This window comes from Miniopterus natalensis, chromosome 12 (assembly GCF_054644295.1).
Source record: "Miniopterus natalensis isolate mMinNat1 chromosome 12, mMinNat1.hap1, whole genome shotgun sequence".
Classification (NCBI taxonomy): Eukaryota; Metazoa; Chordata; class Mammalia; order Chiroptera; family Miniopteridae; genus Miniopterus; species Miniopterus natalensis.
The window spans coordinates 55,307,471-55,324,985 of record NC_142092.1 but is presented as its reverse complement, the minus strand read 5'-3'; the positions used below and the strand labels follow the sequence as shown (position 1 = coordinate 55,324,985).

The window sequence follows — 17,515 nt, the reverse complement described above, 5'->3', positions numbered from 1 at the left end:
CGGAGTAAGGAAGTGTCCCTTCTGATTCCAAGAGCTGTCTCTCTCTTTCCGTTTTTTTTTCTTTATTGGGTGGTGGAGCGTGTGTGGAGGGTGGGGGGAGTGTTGTGAGGGAAGTCCTAGCAAAAGATTATTGCCCCGAGCCCTTTGAATAAGCTACTCGTGTCACATGGAGACCACAGTGATAACTAATTGTTTTCAGTTGTGCTGCTCAGTCCCAGGCCCCTCCACTGAGCTCCCTTCTCCAGGGCCCTGGCGGCGGCTGCAGACCCTACCCTCTGCTGACTCACCCCCACCTCTCACTTTGGATCCCACCTCCCGGGCAAAGTTCATCAGCATGGACTCCACAGTGACCCCAGGCCTCTGCCACCTGCCAGTACACACGGGGAGCAGGTCCCTTTGCTCTTCCCCCCTGGGGGTGGGGCGGAGGGGAAGGGGCCCTCCGGCTGCACAGCCACTGCTCTGTCGCGCCCTGGATCCAGTGTGAGTTCGCCCGCAGTCACCCTGCCGCTGCCAGGGCTCCTTCCCTCCCGTGGAACCAGCGTGTCCAAACGGCTGGCACTCTGCAAGTCTTCCCTCCGCCTGGCCCTCGGGCTGCCATCCCCCAACCCTTGCCTCCTTGTTTCCGCATCTTGACAGTCATCTTACCCCACTGGTCACAGCCACACATCTCCAGTGTCATCAGGGCCAATTCTGGCTCCTGCGCCCCCTGCCCTGCAGCTGGTCACCACCGATGTCCGGTCTACTCCCTACTCACCGCCAGGCAAGAGAGAGGAGGGCGGCCAACGTGAGCTCCTGAGGGAGAGTGGTGACATCCCGTTCTCTCTGACATTTCTTCAGAGAGAGAGAGCCTAGAGTTTCAAAGACACCTTTCATCTACCAAACTGCATATTTTTACTTAGATATTTAAAAAAGCAATCTCAAGCTCCGAAAGAAAATGCAGCATCGATGCCAAATCAGATCACTAACACTCGGTAGCAACAGGAATATATTTGAATTTAAAAGGCTGGCTGGCTGCATCTGACAGCGCTGTGTCTCGGCTGCTTGAAGTCTGAGTAGGAGCAGGGCTGGGGAGAGGAGTCTTCAATAAACGTTTATGAAGACGGGGCGGGTGGTAAGTAGGGTGACCATCCCCATCATGTGAGATGTGGGAAGTCAGGGAAGGCACCACATCAAAAGTTATATTTAGGCTGAGTCTTAAAGGGCAGGGCGTCTGGAAAGGAACAGACATTTGCAGGAAACGATGAGCCCGACACTTCGAAGCGTCTCTGTGATTGAGTGCTGTCCCCATTCCATTACACCCCTGGCCCTGAAGTATGTACAGCTGCAAGGAAAGGAGCATATCGTAATTTTTGTTAAGCTCAGGGCTAAAAGCTCACCCTGTGTGTGAGGAACCGGTTTCTCATATGCCTCCCAAAATCAAATGTGTACTTTTAGACAGAGAAAATGCATTCGCAGTCAAGGTCATCTTTCCCCAGGGTTGTCAGCATCGGCACGGAGGTGGGGCAAAGCCTCATGATGGGAAGCTAAGGGCCCAGCAAGCCCCAGCATCTTCACTGGTAGCCGTTTCTCCCCGATGCATCTCTGTCCTCACTGTCCATCAGCCGTTGGAAGACAGGTGCCATCCTGTTTGTCGTTATACCAAATACTTGCTCAAAAATATTGGTTAAGTACGCAGGTAACGAGACCAGCATCCTGTGCTTTCTAAAGAAGAAAGGGTTTCTACCTCCCCTACTGTTTGCAGAGGAAAACTGCTCTAAGTTCCTGACCATGGTAGAGGTTGCCAGTTCATGTCCTTCCTGGGCACGTGGCTAGACGAGACCACACTTTCCAGCCCTCTCGTGGGTGGGTGGGGCTGTGTGACCAGGTCTAGCCCATGAGCAAGACATGAAGGGCTGGGTGCTACTTCCCGGATGAGGCATTTGAGCGGGTTAGACCACCTCCAAGCTCTTGCCATGACCCTGGGGTTCATTTGTTGAGAAGGTAGCATCTTTGGATAGATGGAGGAGCTTGGATCCCTGAAACACCAGTGAAAGGGCCCCCCGCCTCCACAACTGACCCTCACTGGGAATTAGTAAGAATTAAACCTCTCTTGTGCTTTGTGGTAGCCCTACCATGACTAATGTATCAGTAAATTCCACTTCCTCTCCAGAAGACAGAGAGGGAGTATGGATTAGACATGAACTCAATAAAACATTGCTCATTAACTATCTGATGGAGGTAATGAGAACAGCTATGCTTTACAACAGACAAGTCCATCATGTTACTTTCTCTTCAGAAAAATACACTTCTCAACCTACAGTTCCAGAAAAGGGAGTATCTTGTGAGCATTTAATAATATTGTTACTAAGATTGTGATTCTTGATTGATCTTCTCCCCCCCTTGCTAACCAGGAAGCTCCGAGCCCAATATTTGGCTTACAGATGGCCTCACTGTGCCAGTTCCCTACTATTATCAATCACTTCGCTACTCAGTCCTTTGTCCCTTGGGTTCCGATTTATCTAACTTTGTTTTCTCTCATTGTGTTTTATGTACTCTTGTAAAACTTTCCTTTGTGAAGGGAATAAAGACAACGAGGAAGGCTGAGAACCAAATATTCAGAATGAGCTCAGAACAAATGATCCATGAGCCTTTGGTCTCCTGACAGCGAAGGCCGGCAGTGTTCATCAGCTCCGAGTCTAACAACCAGTGCTGTTGATTCCGATCAACTCTCCTTCTAGGTTTCAGGGCTATTAATTTTCCTTTGCTTTATAACAGGGTAGCTCACAGAGTAAGTTGATGATAATTACTGGTGCGGGATGCACAGCAAGATAGTTTGTGGCAGTGGTTGTAACTTACAGTTAGTTTAAAATAGCTCATGGATTCCGGGTCCCTAGATGACATTAATCACAGCACTTTCTCCTTCTGAACCACTTTGATTCACATTTTTGATGGAAAACATTCCCCTCCATAAAATTCCCCAGTGGGTGATAAATACTGTACCTGAAGCAGAAATATGAACATTTAAAAATCCTCACCTTAGTTTTACCTTTGCTTTCCATACCTGTGTAGATTCAGCAGCGTGGGGTCTCTCTCAGGTCCATGCTTCGAAAGGCAATGCTGCCTCATTTCTACATTTATCTGTAGTTATAGCTATTATTGATCTACAACAGACGCACATAGACGCATGTGAAAAAAATTCTTTATTAATTTCTCACATTTTATTACAAAATGTATGTTGCAAACAACTTGAATAACCTACTTGTGTGTTTTTTTTTGTTTTTTTTTTTAAACCCTTGGCTTCAAGAACTCAGGATCTCCCTATCTTTTATCAAGTATTGGGAAACACCGATTATTGCAGTCAATAGGTTATCATTTTGCTATTTATTTTCTTCTCTCAAGCTCTGAAAAAAAAATGTCCTCTGTATAAATTAAACAAAAAAATGTTGTAAATTCTATGTCATTACAGTCAACAGAATTATAATAATGCATCCAAAATGTGCGGCCACAAAATATCAGGTATATGTCTGAAAAAAGAAAAAAATGACATTCTAGCCTTGTTAAAAGGATAGTGGTCCCATACTTTTTATTAACAGGTTAGCAAAACAAAATCCAATGGATTACAATATTTACATGTCATTTGAAAAATAAAGTAGTGATAAAAGCATGTCACAATTATTTTCTTTTTCTTTCTTTCCTCTTTTTCTTTTTTTTCCTCTTTTTTGTTTGTTTTTTGGTAACCATTACAAACACCCAATCCAGGTATGGAACTGTTTAATACATTTGAAATGAGGCCAATTAAAAACAAATATGGACACGAAATGAATCTCTGTTTAGATAGTTCACACTTTCCCCATTTTCTGGTTTCCACATGATGGCCCTTATCCCTAAAAGAAAAAAAATTAAATTAAAATAAATGCCCTACAAATAAAAATTCTTAACAGCAAGAAAATAAAAGAAGAACATGCTTTTCAAGTAAGCACTTATTCCACAAATGCAATATCTTTCCATGGATTTTATTTGAAGCTATGTGGGACACTGTCATCTCAGCAATTCCCTTCCCTTTCTTCCCTCCCCCTCCCCCAACCCTTCCAAGTAAAAAAACAACAAAACAAAACAAAACATGAAAACCAAAGGATTCACACACACACACGCACACACGCACACATGCACGCACGCCCACACACGCCCACAAGAACGCACACATCCAAGCGCGCAAGCACACCGGCTTCTAAAACCTAGGCTTCAAGGAAAACTCTTTTCTACTTTTTTGGAACGAAAACTCTCTGTTCACAATCAGAACATATTATAAATGTAGACTCAGATTTAGCCTAACCTGCTCCCTCCTGAAAAAACTAAGATGGGGAAACAGAGCAGCTGGCAGCTAGATTTAAACAAACAAACAAAAAAGTAGTTCTCCAGGCTCCTTGTAGGATATAAGTATTTCTTGTCCATTCTCACCAAAGGAGTGGGATCCCTTTATCCCTCAAATTAAATGAGAACCCCTCCCAAACACAATGCAAACAAGAACAAAACACAGATTTTAAATCACACACAAAAGCCAGCCCATCCTAACACAAAGTATTTGTGTGAGACGGATAATGTGTTCATCTGACAAGCAATGAAAGGTGAAGAGGACTTCCTCGTCTGGCCCACAAGCTGCATAGCTGTGCCGAAAAGTTTGGTTCTTTAGTTAAATTAAAAAAAAAAAAAAAAAGTTAACGTCTTTGTTATTTCCATGTTTGAAATAAAAAAGTTCCTATTCACAAAAAACTAAATCTCCCTTGCCCCAAATTAAAACAGTAACAACACACCCACAAAAAAACAATTTATATGAAAAACTGAATTGTGCTGTGTTTGTAACACTCAAACTGATAGAAAATGAACATGTGGGAAACAAAACTCCACAGTCACCTTAAAATTAGCTCATATGAATCTACCAAATTCTAAATTATAGTTGAACACTAATAAACAGCTTACCTGGAATACAGGATGACAATTCACAAACAGTTATCTAATCATTAAAGTCTGTTTCTTTTTTTTTGTTTTGTTTTTTACTAAAATAATTAAAAAAATCACAGTATTTTAAGAAATAAAACCCACGAGGGGATTTTAAGCACAATTTGTGTTCCTTTCTTTAAAACTCTTTTTTTTTTTTCTCCATTCACCATCTTGCCCAGCAGTTCTCTCTACATTTAACCACGACGACGACAGGTAGTACTGACAAATGCAGAGAATTCCCTTGGTTAAGTTTGAGGTACTAGGAAACAGGTGACTGTTTTATGCAAAGCAGTTTGTTTTCTGTTTTTGTTTTTTTGTTTTTTGTGGTTTTTTTTGTTTTGTTTTTTCCCAAAGCGGCTGCAGTTAGGTCTTGAAAAAGCTTAAGGTATTAAAACTAGAAAAACGCACTGAAAGCTGTGCGTCAAAAAAGTTGTTCCCCTAAGAAGTCTTCTACCGTCGCGGCGCTTCCGTTGCCGCACACTGTCCGAGGCCGCCACAGGCCACGCCGTGCCTGGGGGGCGCCTCCGAATTCGCGAGCAGCGAAACTTCCACGGTGAAGGTCCGGAAGAAAAGGTGTAGTGATGGAAAAGGAGCCACATATTCCAACCATTTAAATAACTTTAATTTACATACTCACTCACACAGGTACCAGTGCTTTGAAAATAGATTGTTCAGTCCTAAAAAGCAGCTTTGTTCTATCTTCTCTTTTTCTGTCCCCCACGTCTCAGCCCAAGCTGGCCCTCCCACTTTTTCATCACGGTTCAAGTAAGGTGTGATTCAGAGTTTCACCCAACGCTTATTCCTTTTTGGCCTCTGCATTCTCCAGGAGAGATCTGTCCGCAGCTACTACACAGATGGCTACTGTCTCGTTCTTTAGGGAAAAGTCTATCCCGATTGAGTCTTCCTTTTCCTCTATAGAGGGCATCTTAAGACTGTCCTGCACGCTCTCTTTTAGGTGGATTTCTTCTCTGCTCACCTGCTTGGTGTCATTCAACGCCCTGGAAAGACATGGATGGTAGAGACAGATGAGTGGGTATTTTTTTCCTAACTGAATGAAAAATAAACAAGACTCACATCCTTATTTCCCTGGTCCTAAAGAGGCCTTGGGGTTTCCTTGGAAAATATGCCTCGAACAGAGAGTAAATTGTGACTTATCCTTGCTACATGCTGTGCTTAGGTCAAATATTTCTGGTATTTGAACCTACAAAAATATCCATTATTATACTATGTTTTGAGTACATTGTGCTTGTTTCTGGATTGACCCGACTGTTTTACGTTCCCTCCTCTACTGGGAACAGTGTGAAGTCGTAAGTGTGTAATAGCGAGTACTGTCTTATGCTCAAACTCATCAGTGGAACCTGGAAGCTAGGAGGATTGGCTCTGTTTATTAAGACTAAAAGAGCAGCTCAGGTATTGAAGATTTAATGGACAGGTTCAGAAACAAATCATAGAGATAAACAAAAAGCAAAGACCTGAGATGGAACCCCATGCCTTGGGAAGCTGAGCTATAGTCTCTCTGAAGTTTAGATGCTTCAGGTCTCAGGGGTATTTTGTGCTAAAAGGACCAACTTGTAGGTTCTGTGTCTGATGGACTAAGCGTGTCTTGCGCTGAGGACAATTTTAAGTTCAAGGATCTTACAAGTGTTTTGCAGGTACGCTCCCACCTACCTGGGAGGCAGGCAGAAGCTGGCCCTGGCCCCGAGGCAGAGCACTGAAGGCACCGAGAGGTGCGTGGGAATGTTCAAGGCCACTCAGGGAGTGAGTCATCAGAGGCAGGAACAGAAGCCAGATCTTTTGACCCCGGTCCGAGCTCTATCAGAGAATGTCATGCTAATGAATGCGGAAGGGACGCTGGCTGGAGAAAGCTCGAAACTTGTACGTGAGGGCCTGAGTGGGATTTGCCATTCGTATCAAGGGTGATTTTTCATTTGACTTGTGTCTGGGTGACCATTTTAAAAACCAACAGAAAAGGAGAAACCTAGTTCCTGACTCTGTCTCTCCTCCCACGCCCGGAAATGTGACACAGAGGGATCTGGGTGTCAGCAGGGGAACAACAGAAAACCCCAAAGAACCTGGCCTAGCCGCCACCTCACACTAGGGCAAAGGCGTTCTGGGGATGGCTTCACTTACATGCCGTGTCTCAGCACGTGCCTCTCCCACTCAGAGCCCTGGGAAAACGCCCGTCCGCAAAATTCACACGGAAAACGCTTCTGAGTGTTCATAGCAGCCCCTCGGTCAGAAAACCGCATCAGATCTGTAAGGAGAAAGGGGAACAAGCGTGACCTGGGAGCCGTGGGAGGCAGCAGAAGACACAAGCAACGTCTATGAGGAATCCTCCTCTCCTTCCTTCTTTCCTTCCCTTGCGAAACCATTCGTGAGAGCAAGTTCCAGATTCCCTGTTCTTTCTCCCACCTGGCTCTTCACCTGAGGACACTTCTGGAATGAATGGCTCTCAAGGACTGTTCCTGGTCCCCAGGCCCTGCGTGCCCCGGCCTCATCCCTCCAGCTGCTCTGTCACAGGCAACCTGGGTCATTCCAGAGGCGTCTCAGCACTTTTCTCTGTGGAACCCCCGTCTGTGATGGTCTGGCAGCGCCTCACCGTTTAGCACCTATTCATTTTCTATCCGACACAAGTTTATCTTTGCTCACTAAATAGGCTCCTGAAAGCACCGGACCAAGGTACGGGGAACCTCAGGGTTCCGACCCCTTCCGGTGAGAACGCCTTCCCGACTCTCGACCTGCGGTCACCTGTCATGGATGTCATAATCAACACCTCACAGGTGGCTCCGAGCACTGAGCAAACGGCAAGCTAAGAACCTAGCGTCACACGAGTGCTGGACAACGGGAGCCAGCGTGAGGAAGCGCGTCGTTGGCTAACGAGGGATCCTGGCCAGCTGCCCGGCACCCACTCCTCAATCGCTGAAACCCGGGAAGGTGGGGACACACAGGCGTTTCAGGACAGGCCTGTCACAGACATCAAGCACTGTCATCGTTTTTGTCTCCTCCGTGGTGCCAGGCACGTTAGAGGTCTGATAAACATAGGCTGGGTGGCTAACTGTTTACGGGCCATTCCTCCTGGCAAACTCATGGACCGGAGCTTATGCCCGGAGTCCCAGGCCCGTCTTTCATTACCCCGCAGCGGGCCAAACCTTCCCCCGGCTCATGCACCGCAGGCCCAGGACAGTTCTGCAGCCACGCGGCAGGGAGACGGCAGAGCGCAGGGCGAGGGTGGTCGTCCTCACCGATTTGACCACTCAGCCCCTGTACATACAAGACGTTACTGGAAGATGTCTTCTGCTTGCAATACCCCAGCTCATAAACTCCACAGGATGACGCTAACAGGGTAGGTATCTCCGTCCTGCCTTCATCTTCAGCACAAAAAAGCTATGTGAATGGCGCCAGTTTTAACAAAAGATGAAACATTTTCTCACAAATTAAGATGATCACCACACCAGCCATTAAAAATAATTGCACAGACTATCTTCCTTGATTCTTTCCATTGGAAATGAGACAGCACCATCTGCTCAGCGCATTAATTTCTTAGCAGGGATTATCTTGGGCAAGAAATCAACAGAATGCCTTCCTGACTCCTCCCCACTGCATAATGAGAGGGGGCGGGGAGGAGCCCGCTCGGGTTAATTCTGCTTTCTTCACGCCTGGTTTCCTCTCTTTCAAATTCCCTCCGAGCTTTCTAGGCGGCACCTGCAGGGTGGCCAGCCAGTCCCCTCTCCAGTGCTGGCGTTGGAAAAGGTTGCTGGGAATGGGGTACCGACAAGGATGCGAGCCCCCTGAACTGAGTGCCCGATGACTTTGCCCTGCCAACGAGGGGCATGCTCCTGGCACACGTGGGCCTTTACCCTTAGGAAACATGAAACTACTCATCTGTTCTTCCCAACGGCTCATGCTGGTTCAGCCTCAGAGGCGGTGGCCAATCATTACCTGTCACACATCAAATAGCTCCCCATCAGCCCCAAGCAGCTAGAGCCCCGCCCACTCTCTACTCCGGGAAGACGGGGCTGCTGGCAGGAACACCCCCAGGCTATTGTGTGTCCTTTCTTCTTGCTGGCAAGGATCTACATCCTTGGTGGAAAACTGATTCAAAGGAGACGAGACAAAGGGGGCTGTGCTTTCAAGGATCAGGAGGGGACAGAAAGGTTTAGGCTCATGATTTCCATGAACATTACTAGAAGTTACTCATGTAAATCCCCCACCTGGTGAGAGAGAAATACAAGCTCCTCCACCCTAAGACATTTCCCCCTCCATGTGGTTAGGCTCATGAATGTGAGGCTACCCTCCAGTGAGACGCAATCAGACGCGATGAAGCTCTTTCTAGTTCAACCAAGCTGGTCCGAGGCCACAGTGTTCATGTGAGGGGGCAGCCAGGCCGGGCAAGCAGGGAAAAATCTGCCTGGTGCCCCACGCATCTAACTGCCATCTTTTTTCTTCCAATTTTCTGTGCTTTTATTTTGGAGGAGTCACAGGGGACGAAAAGGGGTTCTTGCCTCTGCAGTGCTTATCCCCTCTAAAATCGTGTGTGCTCAGCTGGAAAGACTCAAAAGTCACAGGACCCGATGAGGAGCGATTTATTTCTGGGAGAGGAAGGGCAGGGCGCGGGCATCAGGAAGCAAAAGGAGCCTCTCTACTCGCCTCTTTACCCTCTGCCCAAGGGACCCCTTTCCAGAGAAGTCTGGTAGCAGTGCACAGACGCTAAAGAATTCCTCACCAAGAACATATTTGTGCAATGTTAAAAAAGAGAGAGAAAACGAAAAACCATGCTCCTCCGATCACAGCCACTGTCCCTGTAAGAAATGGATGAGAACAGCAGATGCTGTACTAACAGATGCTGAAACTTGACAAGGGCAACCAACCTACATGGTGAGGACGTTTCCCTTGTCCATTTATTTTTCAGGTTACCAGGGGCACCCTGGCACACCTTGGCTGGCAGTCCCTGCTCTCGTCTTAGCTGGGGGTTCAGGGGCCAAAGTGGACCCCCACTTTGCAAACCTGTGGTCTCCTGCCACACATCATGGAGGGCGATGGGGTGGGGGTGGGAGCTGCTTAGGAAAAAACCAGGGAGAACCTCGGAGGGAAATGGCCACCAAATACTCTTAGGCTTGCGGACTGATCGAGGAGGAAAAACAAAGCTATTTTGCGAAAGTTTACCTTAGAGCGAGACCCTAAGAGCACAGAATTGACAGAATTCAGGGTCAAGTTCCCTTCAAGGAGCAGTCCACTGTCCACAGGGCAGGGGACACGGTGCGTAGTGTGAAAGGGATCTTGATTTTGGAGCCAAAAAGACCAAATTCAACCTCTAGTGTTTTTTGTCTTTTGTTTTTTAAACACTCTGAATGAGCTCTTAAATTTTCTGAACCTTTATTTCCCTATTTGTAAAAAGACAGTAATATCACCTACACTGCAGGGTTATCATGTACGAGGTGGTTACTGTGTTTTGGGAACTGGTTATGTCTTGTGTGATATCTCAATGAAACTTTACACAACCCTAGGAGGTAAGCGATATATTATTATTGATGGTGAATGCACAGGGAGCTAAAATAATTTACCCAGTCATATAGCTAGCAGCAGAACCGAGAGCCAAACCCAGGCAGGTCAACTGCAGAAACCTCTCTGCTGCTAGAGTTAAAGAAGAAGAGCTTATCTGGAGACCAACACTGGGCCTGGCCCATGATGATGCTCAACAATGGCAACTACGCCCGGCCGGGTGTGGCCCAATGGTTGAGCGTCGACCTAGGATCCCGGCGATCTGGGTTCGATTCCCGGTCAGGGCACATGCCCGGGTTGCGGGCTTGGTACCCAATCGGGGGCGTGCAGGAGGAAGCCCATCAATGACTCTCTCATCATTGATGTTTCTATCTCTCTCTCTCCCTTCCTGTCTCTGAAATCAATAAAGATATATTTAAAAAAAACACAAAACAAAAAACAATGGCAACTAACACCATTCCTCTCATCACTGCAATGACATCTATAGTGTTTATTTCTTATACCTACGTTATCCGTGTGCTTTTGATAAGTCTGCAGTAACTACAGTAACATATTTCAACCCATATGCTCACATGCACCATCTTGGGATTTCCACAATATTCTATGTTGAACAATCTAGAAAAACCACTCTAGGTCACATTAATGTGTATCTGTAACTACATATACATTTGAAAAACTTCATTTTGAAGATAATTATAGACTAAGAGGAAGTTGAAAAAAATAGTACAAAAATCCCATGAGACCTTCCCCTGTGTACCCTGTAAACACACGACTAAATGAAAACTACTGTTTTAGTCAAAACCAGCAACAAGGAGGTTAAAGGAGGGACACGCTGAGGACAGAGGGAGGGCTCAGGACTCCAGTCTCGGCGCCTCCCCCACAACCTCAGCAGCGTAAGCCAAGCAGCAGCAATTTCAAATAGGCGTCCACTGGAAGTTCATTTACATTCCTTGACAGCTCCACAGTGTCATCCCTCTTGCCTCCTGCCAGTCCTGGTTGTTAAGATTCCCAAGACACCCGTTTTCCTTATTAAAAACAAATTCACCACTATATATTTTTAATAAACAAATACACTATAGTGAGAGAGAAAATGCCTGTTTCCCTTGGAGTTTCTATAGCTGGGAGGTTTTACAAGACATGGCCCCTGACATGTTTTCTCGAGTCAGTCGGTTCTGCTACTTAACCAAGAAGGATGCTTCCTTCTGTTATTCCTACAACAACCCCTGCCTCCCTCTGTCTCCCCGCGGACGTGCTGGCTGCCATCTGGGACTCGAGGGCAGGGATGAGACTAACCTCTGTCATCAGCCTTGCTGTTCATCTCTTCCTCCTTGTCTTCGTCATCGCTGCTGGAGCTCTCCAGCTTTTCCTTCATCTGTTCCAGCTGGTCCAAGTTAACCCGTCCAACCAGCTCAAAGTTACGGCTCACCTGAAAGAGGCCCAGACAGACAATGGGAGAATAAACGCAGGCTGAACGGGGCCTGCTTGCCTGGGGGAGAGAGCTCTCCTGAGTCATCTTGCTGGGACTGTTTTTGGAACCACGACCAACAATCCCAATGCCTAAGAGGCCCTCTTCTTCACTGGGACACTGTTTCAGAGATGGATGCTCTCACATCCCACCGTTTTCAATGGGACTGTCAACACTGGACCTTTCTTACCGAACTTAGTGAGACATGGGAGCTACCGTTAGCCAGAAATCAAAAGTACCATGGAGCTTGGGAAGGAGAGGAGGTTGGCTGGTCAACAGGTTTTGAGTTAAATTCAAAGAAGTAACTTTTGTAAACTACCCAAGTTTCAGATACTTCTGGAGGTGAAGAGGCTCTATAATAAGAATCCTGACAACCAGCAGTGAGAGTCGCAACCTTTTCACCACGGGCCGCGGGCTGTCCCAGAGCAGGCCAGACGACAGCCATTTGACTCCTAGCTCCAGTTCAAACGGAAGACAGTGTTGTCACTGTTAGGCTGGAATTAACATGAGAAAAATCTAGGCTAATCAACCCTAACAACCTTTTAAAAGTGCTGACTGGGGCTCTTTGTTTATATAAAATGTGGTTAGAATAATGTGGAAATCCAAAGTTTCTTCAAAGTATCATCCCAAGGGAGATAAAAGTCCACATTAAGAAAGCTCTGTAATGATGTTCTGTTTGGGGTTCTCCTATCAAACGGAAGCACAAAGTTTACCTTCTTCGTGAATCTATTTTCAGAACCTCGTCAGTGGCACGCATACAATCACATCAGGAATGACAGGTTAGCGCAGGACTCAGGTCAACGAAGTGACTTGAGCCAACACACTGCCCTGGGCTCCCCCTCTGTGGCAGGCACTCTGCTCCCCCGGTTGGAGGGAGGGGCAGGGGAGGGAGCCACAAGGATGAAGGAGACCCAGGCCTGGCCTCCACAGGCTCACAGCCTAGTTGGGGAGGAAAGACAGACATCCTTCATTAGAGTCCACGGCAGACTCCCATAGCTGCTACACAGAGAGCAGGGAATGAGGGCACAGGAGAGGAGAGGGAGAATTTACAAGACAATGACAAAACATTTCCCGGGACCAGACTGGGACAAAGATTTGCTGAGCACCGCCAGCTCCATATGCCTGGCAGATGGGAACATCACCATCAACGGTGACAAACGTGAGAGAGACTCGGAGTATCAGGGCCAACACAGTCCTCTGAAAGGCTTCATATTGTCCCGACCACGTCATGTAAGAGGTAGGTAGCATTTAAAAGGAAGAAGAACACCCAGGATAAAAGCCCTTTTAAAACCAGAGAAACAATCCATTGATCTAACTATAATGATGGAATCCAGGAAACCAGTTACTTTGAAAACAATTCAACACGAAGGAGGAAGAACACGTCCGTCGGCTGTCGATCTCAATACTAAACACTCGGGGACAGCAAGTTCTTCTTTTGCACGTTAAAAAGAAGTTGTAAAAATTAACAGACTAAAGTGAGGAAGAGGAGGGGGAGGAAAGCGGGTTCAGAAGCTTTTATTTCTCCTTTCTCCCTGCTCAGAGTTCACAGTCAGTCTCCAGAGCACTTTTGCTCGTAGCACCTTCCTAACTAGGGGTTTATTGACTAGGCCTCACTCCCACAGACCTATATAAATTTTCACTAATTCATTTTTATAACATTAAAAGGGAACAGAGCACAAGGAGAGAGCTCCGAAGGCAGACAGACTTCAATTCAAGAGCAGGGTCTGCCGCTCTTCAGACTCTGGGCAAGTTATTCATCATAAATGTCCTCACTTATAAAGGGGGGGGGGGGCGGTCAGCAAGGTACCCGAGATGCAATAGTTCCCCCAAATGCTGTTTCCTTCCTGGGAATGTGGCTTTTTTTCCAGTTTTGGTTTTTGGAAAGGCGTATAAAAATCACTGTAAATCACTGTAAATGCATATTTATGAAGTTATATTTAGCCACAAAGTCTATATTTTAACCCAATAGCACTTATGACAAATATTTGAATAAAAGTTTTCTGGGTTGCCAGTTTTTAAGGAAAAGGGGGCAAGATCCCAATTTGCCTGATTTTGAACTATGTGTCAAGAAACATCTTTTAAAGGACCAGTACTTAAAAGGCAGCCTTTTCTGGCCACCTTCTCCCACATCCTACCTTCAGCCAGGCCACCTGCAGGTATGTTTAAGGGGCATGAGGGACGGGCAGATGCCAGGAAACAAAAATAATGAAACGGAAAATGGCCAAAAGGAATTCCCCATATTCTTTAATCCAAGGTTAAGTTTTTGTTGATTCATTCATTCACTGGACAAGGACTTCCTGAAGGCCTGCTGTGTGCCAGGCTCCACACCAGGAATCAGAGCCCCTGCTTCTCCAGGATCTCACGGTGACAGAAGACCTGTCACCAAACTGAGGGTTATTTTTTTCTTTCCCTCCTCCCTCTTTTCCTCTCACTGGAAAAATTACCGTCTTGGATTCTGTACAATTTTAAGAATACATTTGTATGGTCTGATATTCACCTGAGGCTGACCCCAGGATTCAGTTGTCCTGAATCTTTGTTCTAAAATCTTTGCTAGGCAATTAAAAGGTTTAAAAGGAAAAACTAACATTTTTGCTATGTAATTAGAAGATTTTCAAATAAAAACTCTTTATGGTGTTGGGTTCTTACTCTACTTTAAATCCCCAGATCAGCAATCCAGTATTAACCTTAACAGGAGACTTCTCGCTGCATTTCTGAGCTACCATCTCTCACCTGGATTACTGCCAGGTCCCCTCCCTCCGCGCTGGTTTCCCACCATCCATTCTTACTCCTCTTGCATCTATCCGGTGCCGTCTGAGTGATTTTTAAAAATTTAAATCTGTTCATGTCAGTCTCTGCTTGCCCTGAGGATAAAGCCCTCATTTTTCACTGAGATTTACACAGCCGGTGATCATCGTATGTATCCTGGCCCACTTCTCCAGGCTGACTCCCCTTTGCTCCCACCGCCCTGAGCTTGCTGAGCTTCCTGGGATCTGCCAGGCTCTTGACTTTGTGCCTCTCTCTCTGAGCACATGCCATTTCCTCTGTGTGAAATTCTCTCCAGCCTGCCTCCTTCATGTGGAGACTTCTGTCTTCCAGCCTCGCTTCTATGTAAACTCCTCCTCGGTTAAACATCCTTGCTCAGTAATTAATTGTTTATGGCCTGTACACACACCCCGTCTGCCCTCCACCCAAGCTGCAAACTCCCCGAGGAACCTTCGCATCCGACTCCCAGCTGGAACTCACTGGCCAGTGTGGAGTCTAGATCAGCGTGGGAGCTGTTTTCACCTCCTGGCTACTGGATGTCTTCATTTTAACTTAATATATTTCCCTTTCCTAAAAATTTTCACATGGAAAATAGAAAAAACTCATTTAAAATCCAACTATTTATACATAGTAACTGTTAACAAGTTACTGTATTTCTGTGTGCCTGTTTTCTATGCATAAATTACTTACATTACTGTAATTATATTAAGACATATGTGAGTGTATCCTGGTTTTTTACGCCTGGCATGGCAAAATTTTCTCTGTATCAGTGCAGTGGCATTTTTAATCACTATATAATGTTTCATTAAGGGGATGTATTATAGTCTACTGTTCCCATGTGAGTTTACCTTTGGCTATTTCTGGCTTTTCACTATTAGCAATGCAACAATATACCTTATTGTATATACTCCTTTCCTACATGCTTAGTTTTAATTTTATATGCTAACTTTGCAGGTGTGAAATTACAGGGTCAAAATCAAAGAGTTTGGACTTCATTGAAATTCAAACATATTCCTAAGTTGGCTTCTGGAATTCATACAAGGCACTTTCTGGACCTGTAGATTGGTGGGTATCTGACCAACGTTTTAATGGTACCGAGGATAAATTGAGGAGAAGTCACCTTTTCCTCTGGATATGAGAAGTAATTTATTACCTTGTTTCCCAAAAGGCCCACAACAGAAGGAGAAAAAAATGAGCGTAAGAGTTTGGAGGCAATCGATCGATATCTCTTTCTCTCATCAATGAAAGGCATATCCTCGAGTGAGGGTTAAAAAAAACAAACTATGTGCAGATACTTATATCCAGTGACAGTTATGAATGCCCCAAAGCCCAAGGTCCCCTGTGAAGACCACTAACCCAGAGCTGTGGTGAAGTCTGCTGTCCAACAGGAATGAGATAAAGCGCCGGGGCCCAGCAAATGCTTCACCCTACAAGCCAACCGCGAATCGCCAACCCTGCAGAGCCTTCCATGCCCGTGCTTAACGCTCAGGCTTCACAACTACGTTTGTGTCTGTCTGTCTGTTTTTAACCATCAGCAGATGGTTCACATCTGTCCCTAGCACAGGAAAGAAGTTCTGTCCTTGAGGCTCACGTCTTAGGGAGAAGCGCTGTATGATTTACAAATGTTCCCAAGTTGAACATGCATTTTCATATTGTCCTGGGCTGGCAAACCCAGTCTTACAGCAACGTTGCTTGTTAACGACAAAACACAACTGGACACCCCCATATTCAGATTACTCAGCAGACATGAAATGGGGGAGACAGGGATAACGAAAAAGCCACCTAACAATTTCAGAGTCCCCTCCTACTGACGTAACCTTTGTACCTTCAGAAAGGGACACCGGCCAGGATGTCCACATTACACCTAACACTCCATGTCCATGTTAAGAAGAAAGGCCAAAGTGAACTTTTTATTTCCAGAGAAAGTGACAACGGAGAACATGGAAAAACTGCCTCTGACATCAGAAATGCCATCTCAGTCACAGGCTGAGAGCGGGTCGTGCGGCGCAGATTTTTAAGGTTTCACAGAACAGGCTGGCCAAGTTTCCAGGAGGGGGCCAGGGGAGCCCAGGTTTTAGGCCGTCAGGACCCGCCGTCTCTGTCACAGAGAAACTGCTGCGAGAAACCCTGAAATTCACATTTTATGGAACTTCACATGTCATGAAAATTATTTTTTTTTCCAGCCATTTAAAATGTCAAAACCACTCTCAGTTGGCAGGCCACATAAAAACAGGTGGTGGGGAAGATTTGGTCCAGGGGCCGGAGTTTGCGACCCCTGACTTGTAACACCCAGTGGTGGTTTACCCAGCGGATGTCTGCTCATCCTTGGAAGTCAGAATGGGAACGAGAGAGAGAAAGCAGGGGAGGAAGCTTCAGCAAGGCCGTGTCTCTACAGTTTCGTACAAGAAGGTGGCCAAAGGTGCAGGTCCAAATCTTAAATTCTCACCTGAGAGCATTTCCATCAGCACTCTCGTGAAAGCCTCTAGAAAGGATATTCAGCTCCGTGTGTTAAAGTTCTATGGAAGGGGGGCCGGGACGCCGTATATGCTCCGTTCTGTTCTGCCCCCATTCTGCGGATGCCTTTATCAAGCCCTACCATGCTGGGCTGTGATGCTTTAGTTAGCTGCTCATGCTCAGCGCAGGGCAGAAGGTCAGGAGTGTGGCTGACACTCCATAAATGTTACTTCAATTTACCAGTAACATAAACACTTATGGTAGATCATAAAATATAAAGAAATTCATAATATTGTCTTAAGATGTACATCCCATAATGTAATTGTGCTTGCTAATGAGAGAATAAAATTGGACAGT

At 46.0% G+C, this 17,515-nt stretch overlaps 1 protein-coding gene across 10 annotated transcripts in view; it reads right to left on the bottom strand.

Annotated features, from left to right (window-relative positions):
- Positions 1–3,158: 3,158 nt before the first annotated feature.
- ZNF462 (zinc finger protein 462) overlaps positions 3,159–17,515 on the bottom strand; it is a 132,021-nt gene continuing 117,664 nt past the window's right edge. For 8 of the 10 annotated variants that reach the window (XM_087822802.1, XM_087822799.1, XM_087822798.1 and 5 more), the window contains 3 exons: positions 11,770–11,902; positions 7,108–7,231; positions 3,159–5,975 (listed from right to left, as the gene is read on the bottom strand). In XM_087822802.1, the coding sequence (XP_087678928.1) occupies positions 5,774–5,975; positions 7,108–7,231; positions 11,770–11,902 (459 nt within the window). In that variant the 3' untranslated portion in view covers positions 3,159–5,773. The remainder of the gene's footprint in view (positions 5,976–7,107; positions 7,232–11,769; positions 11,903–17,515) is intronic. The other 2 variants (XR_015715415.1, XR_015715416.1) reach the window with 2 other exon arrangements.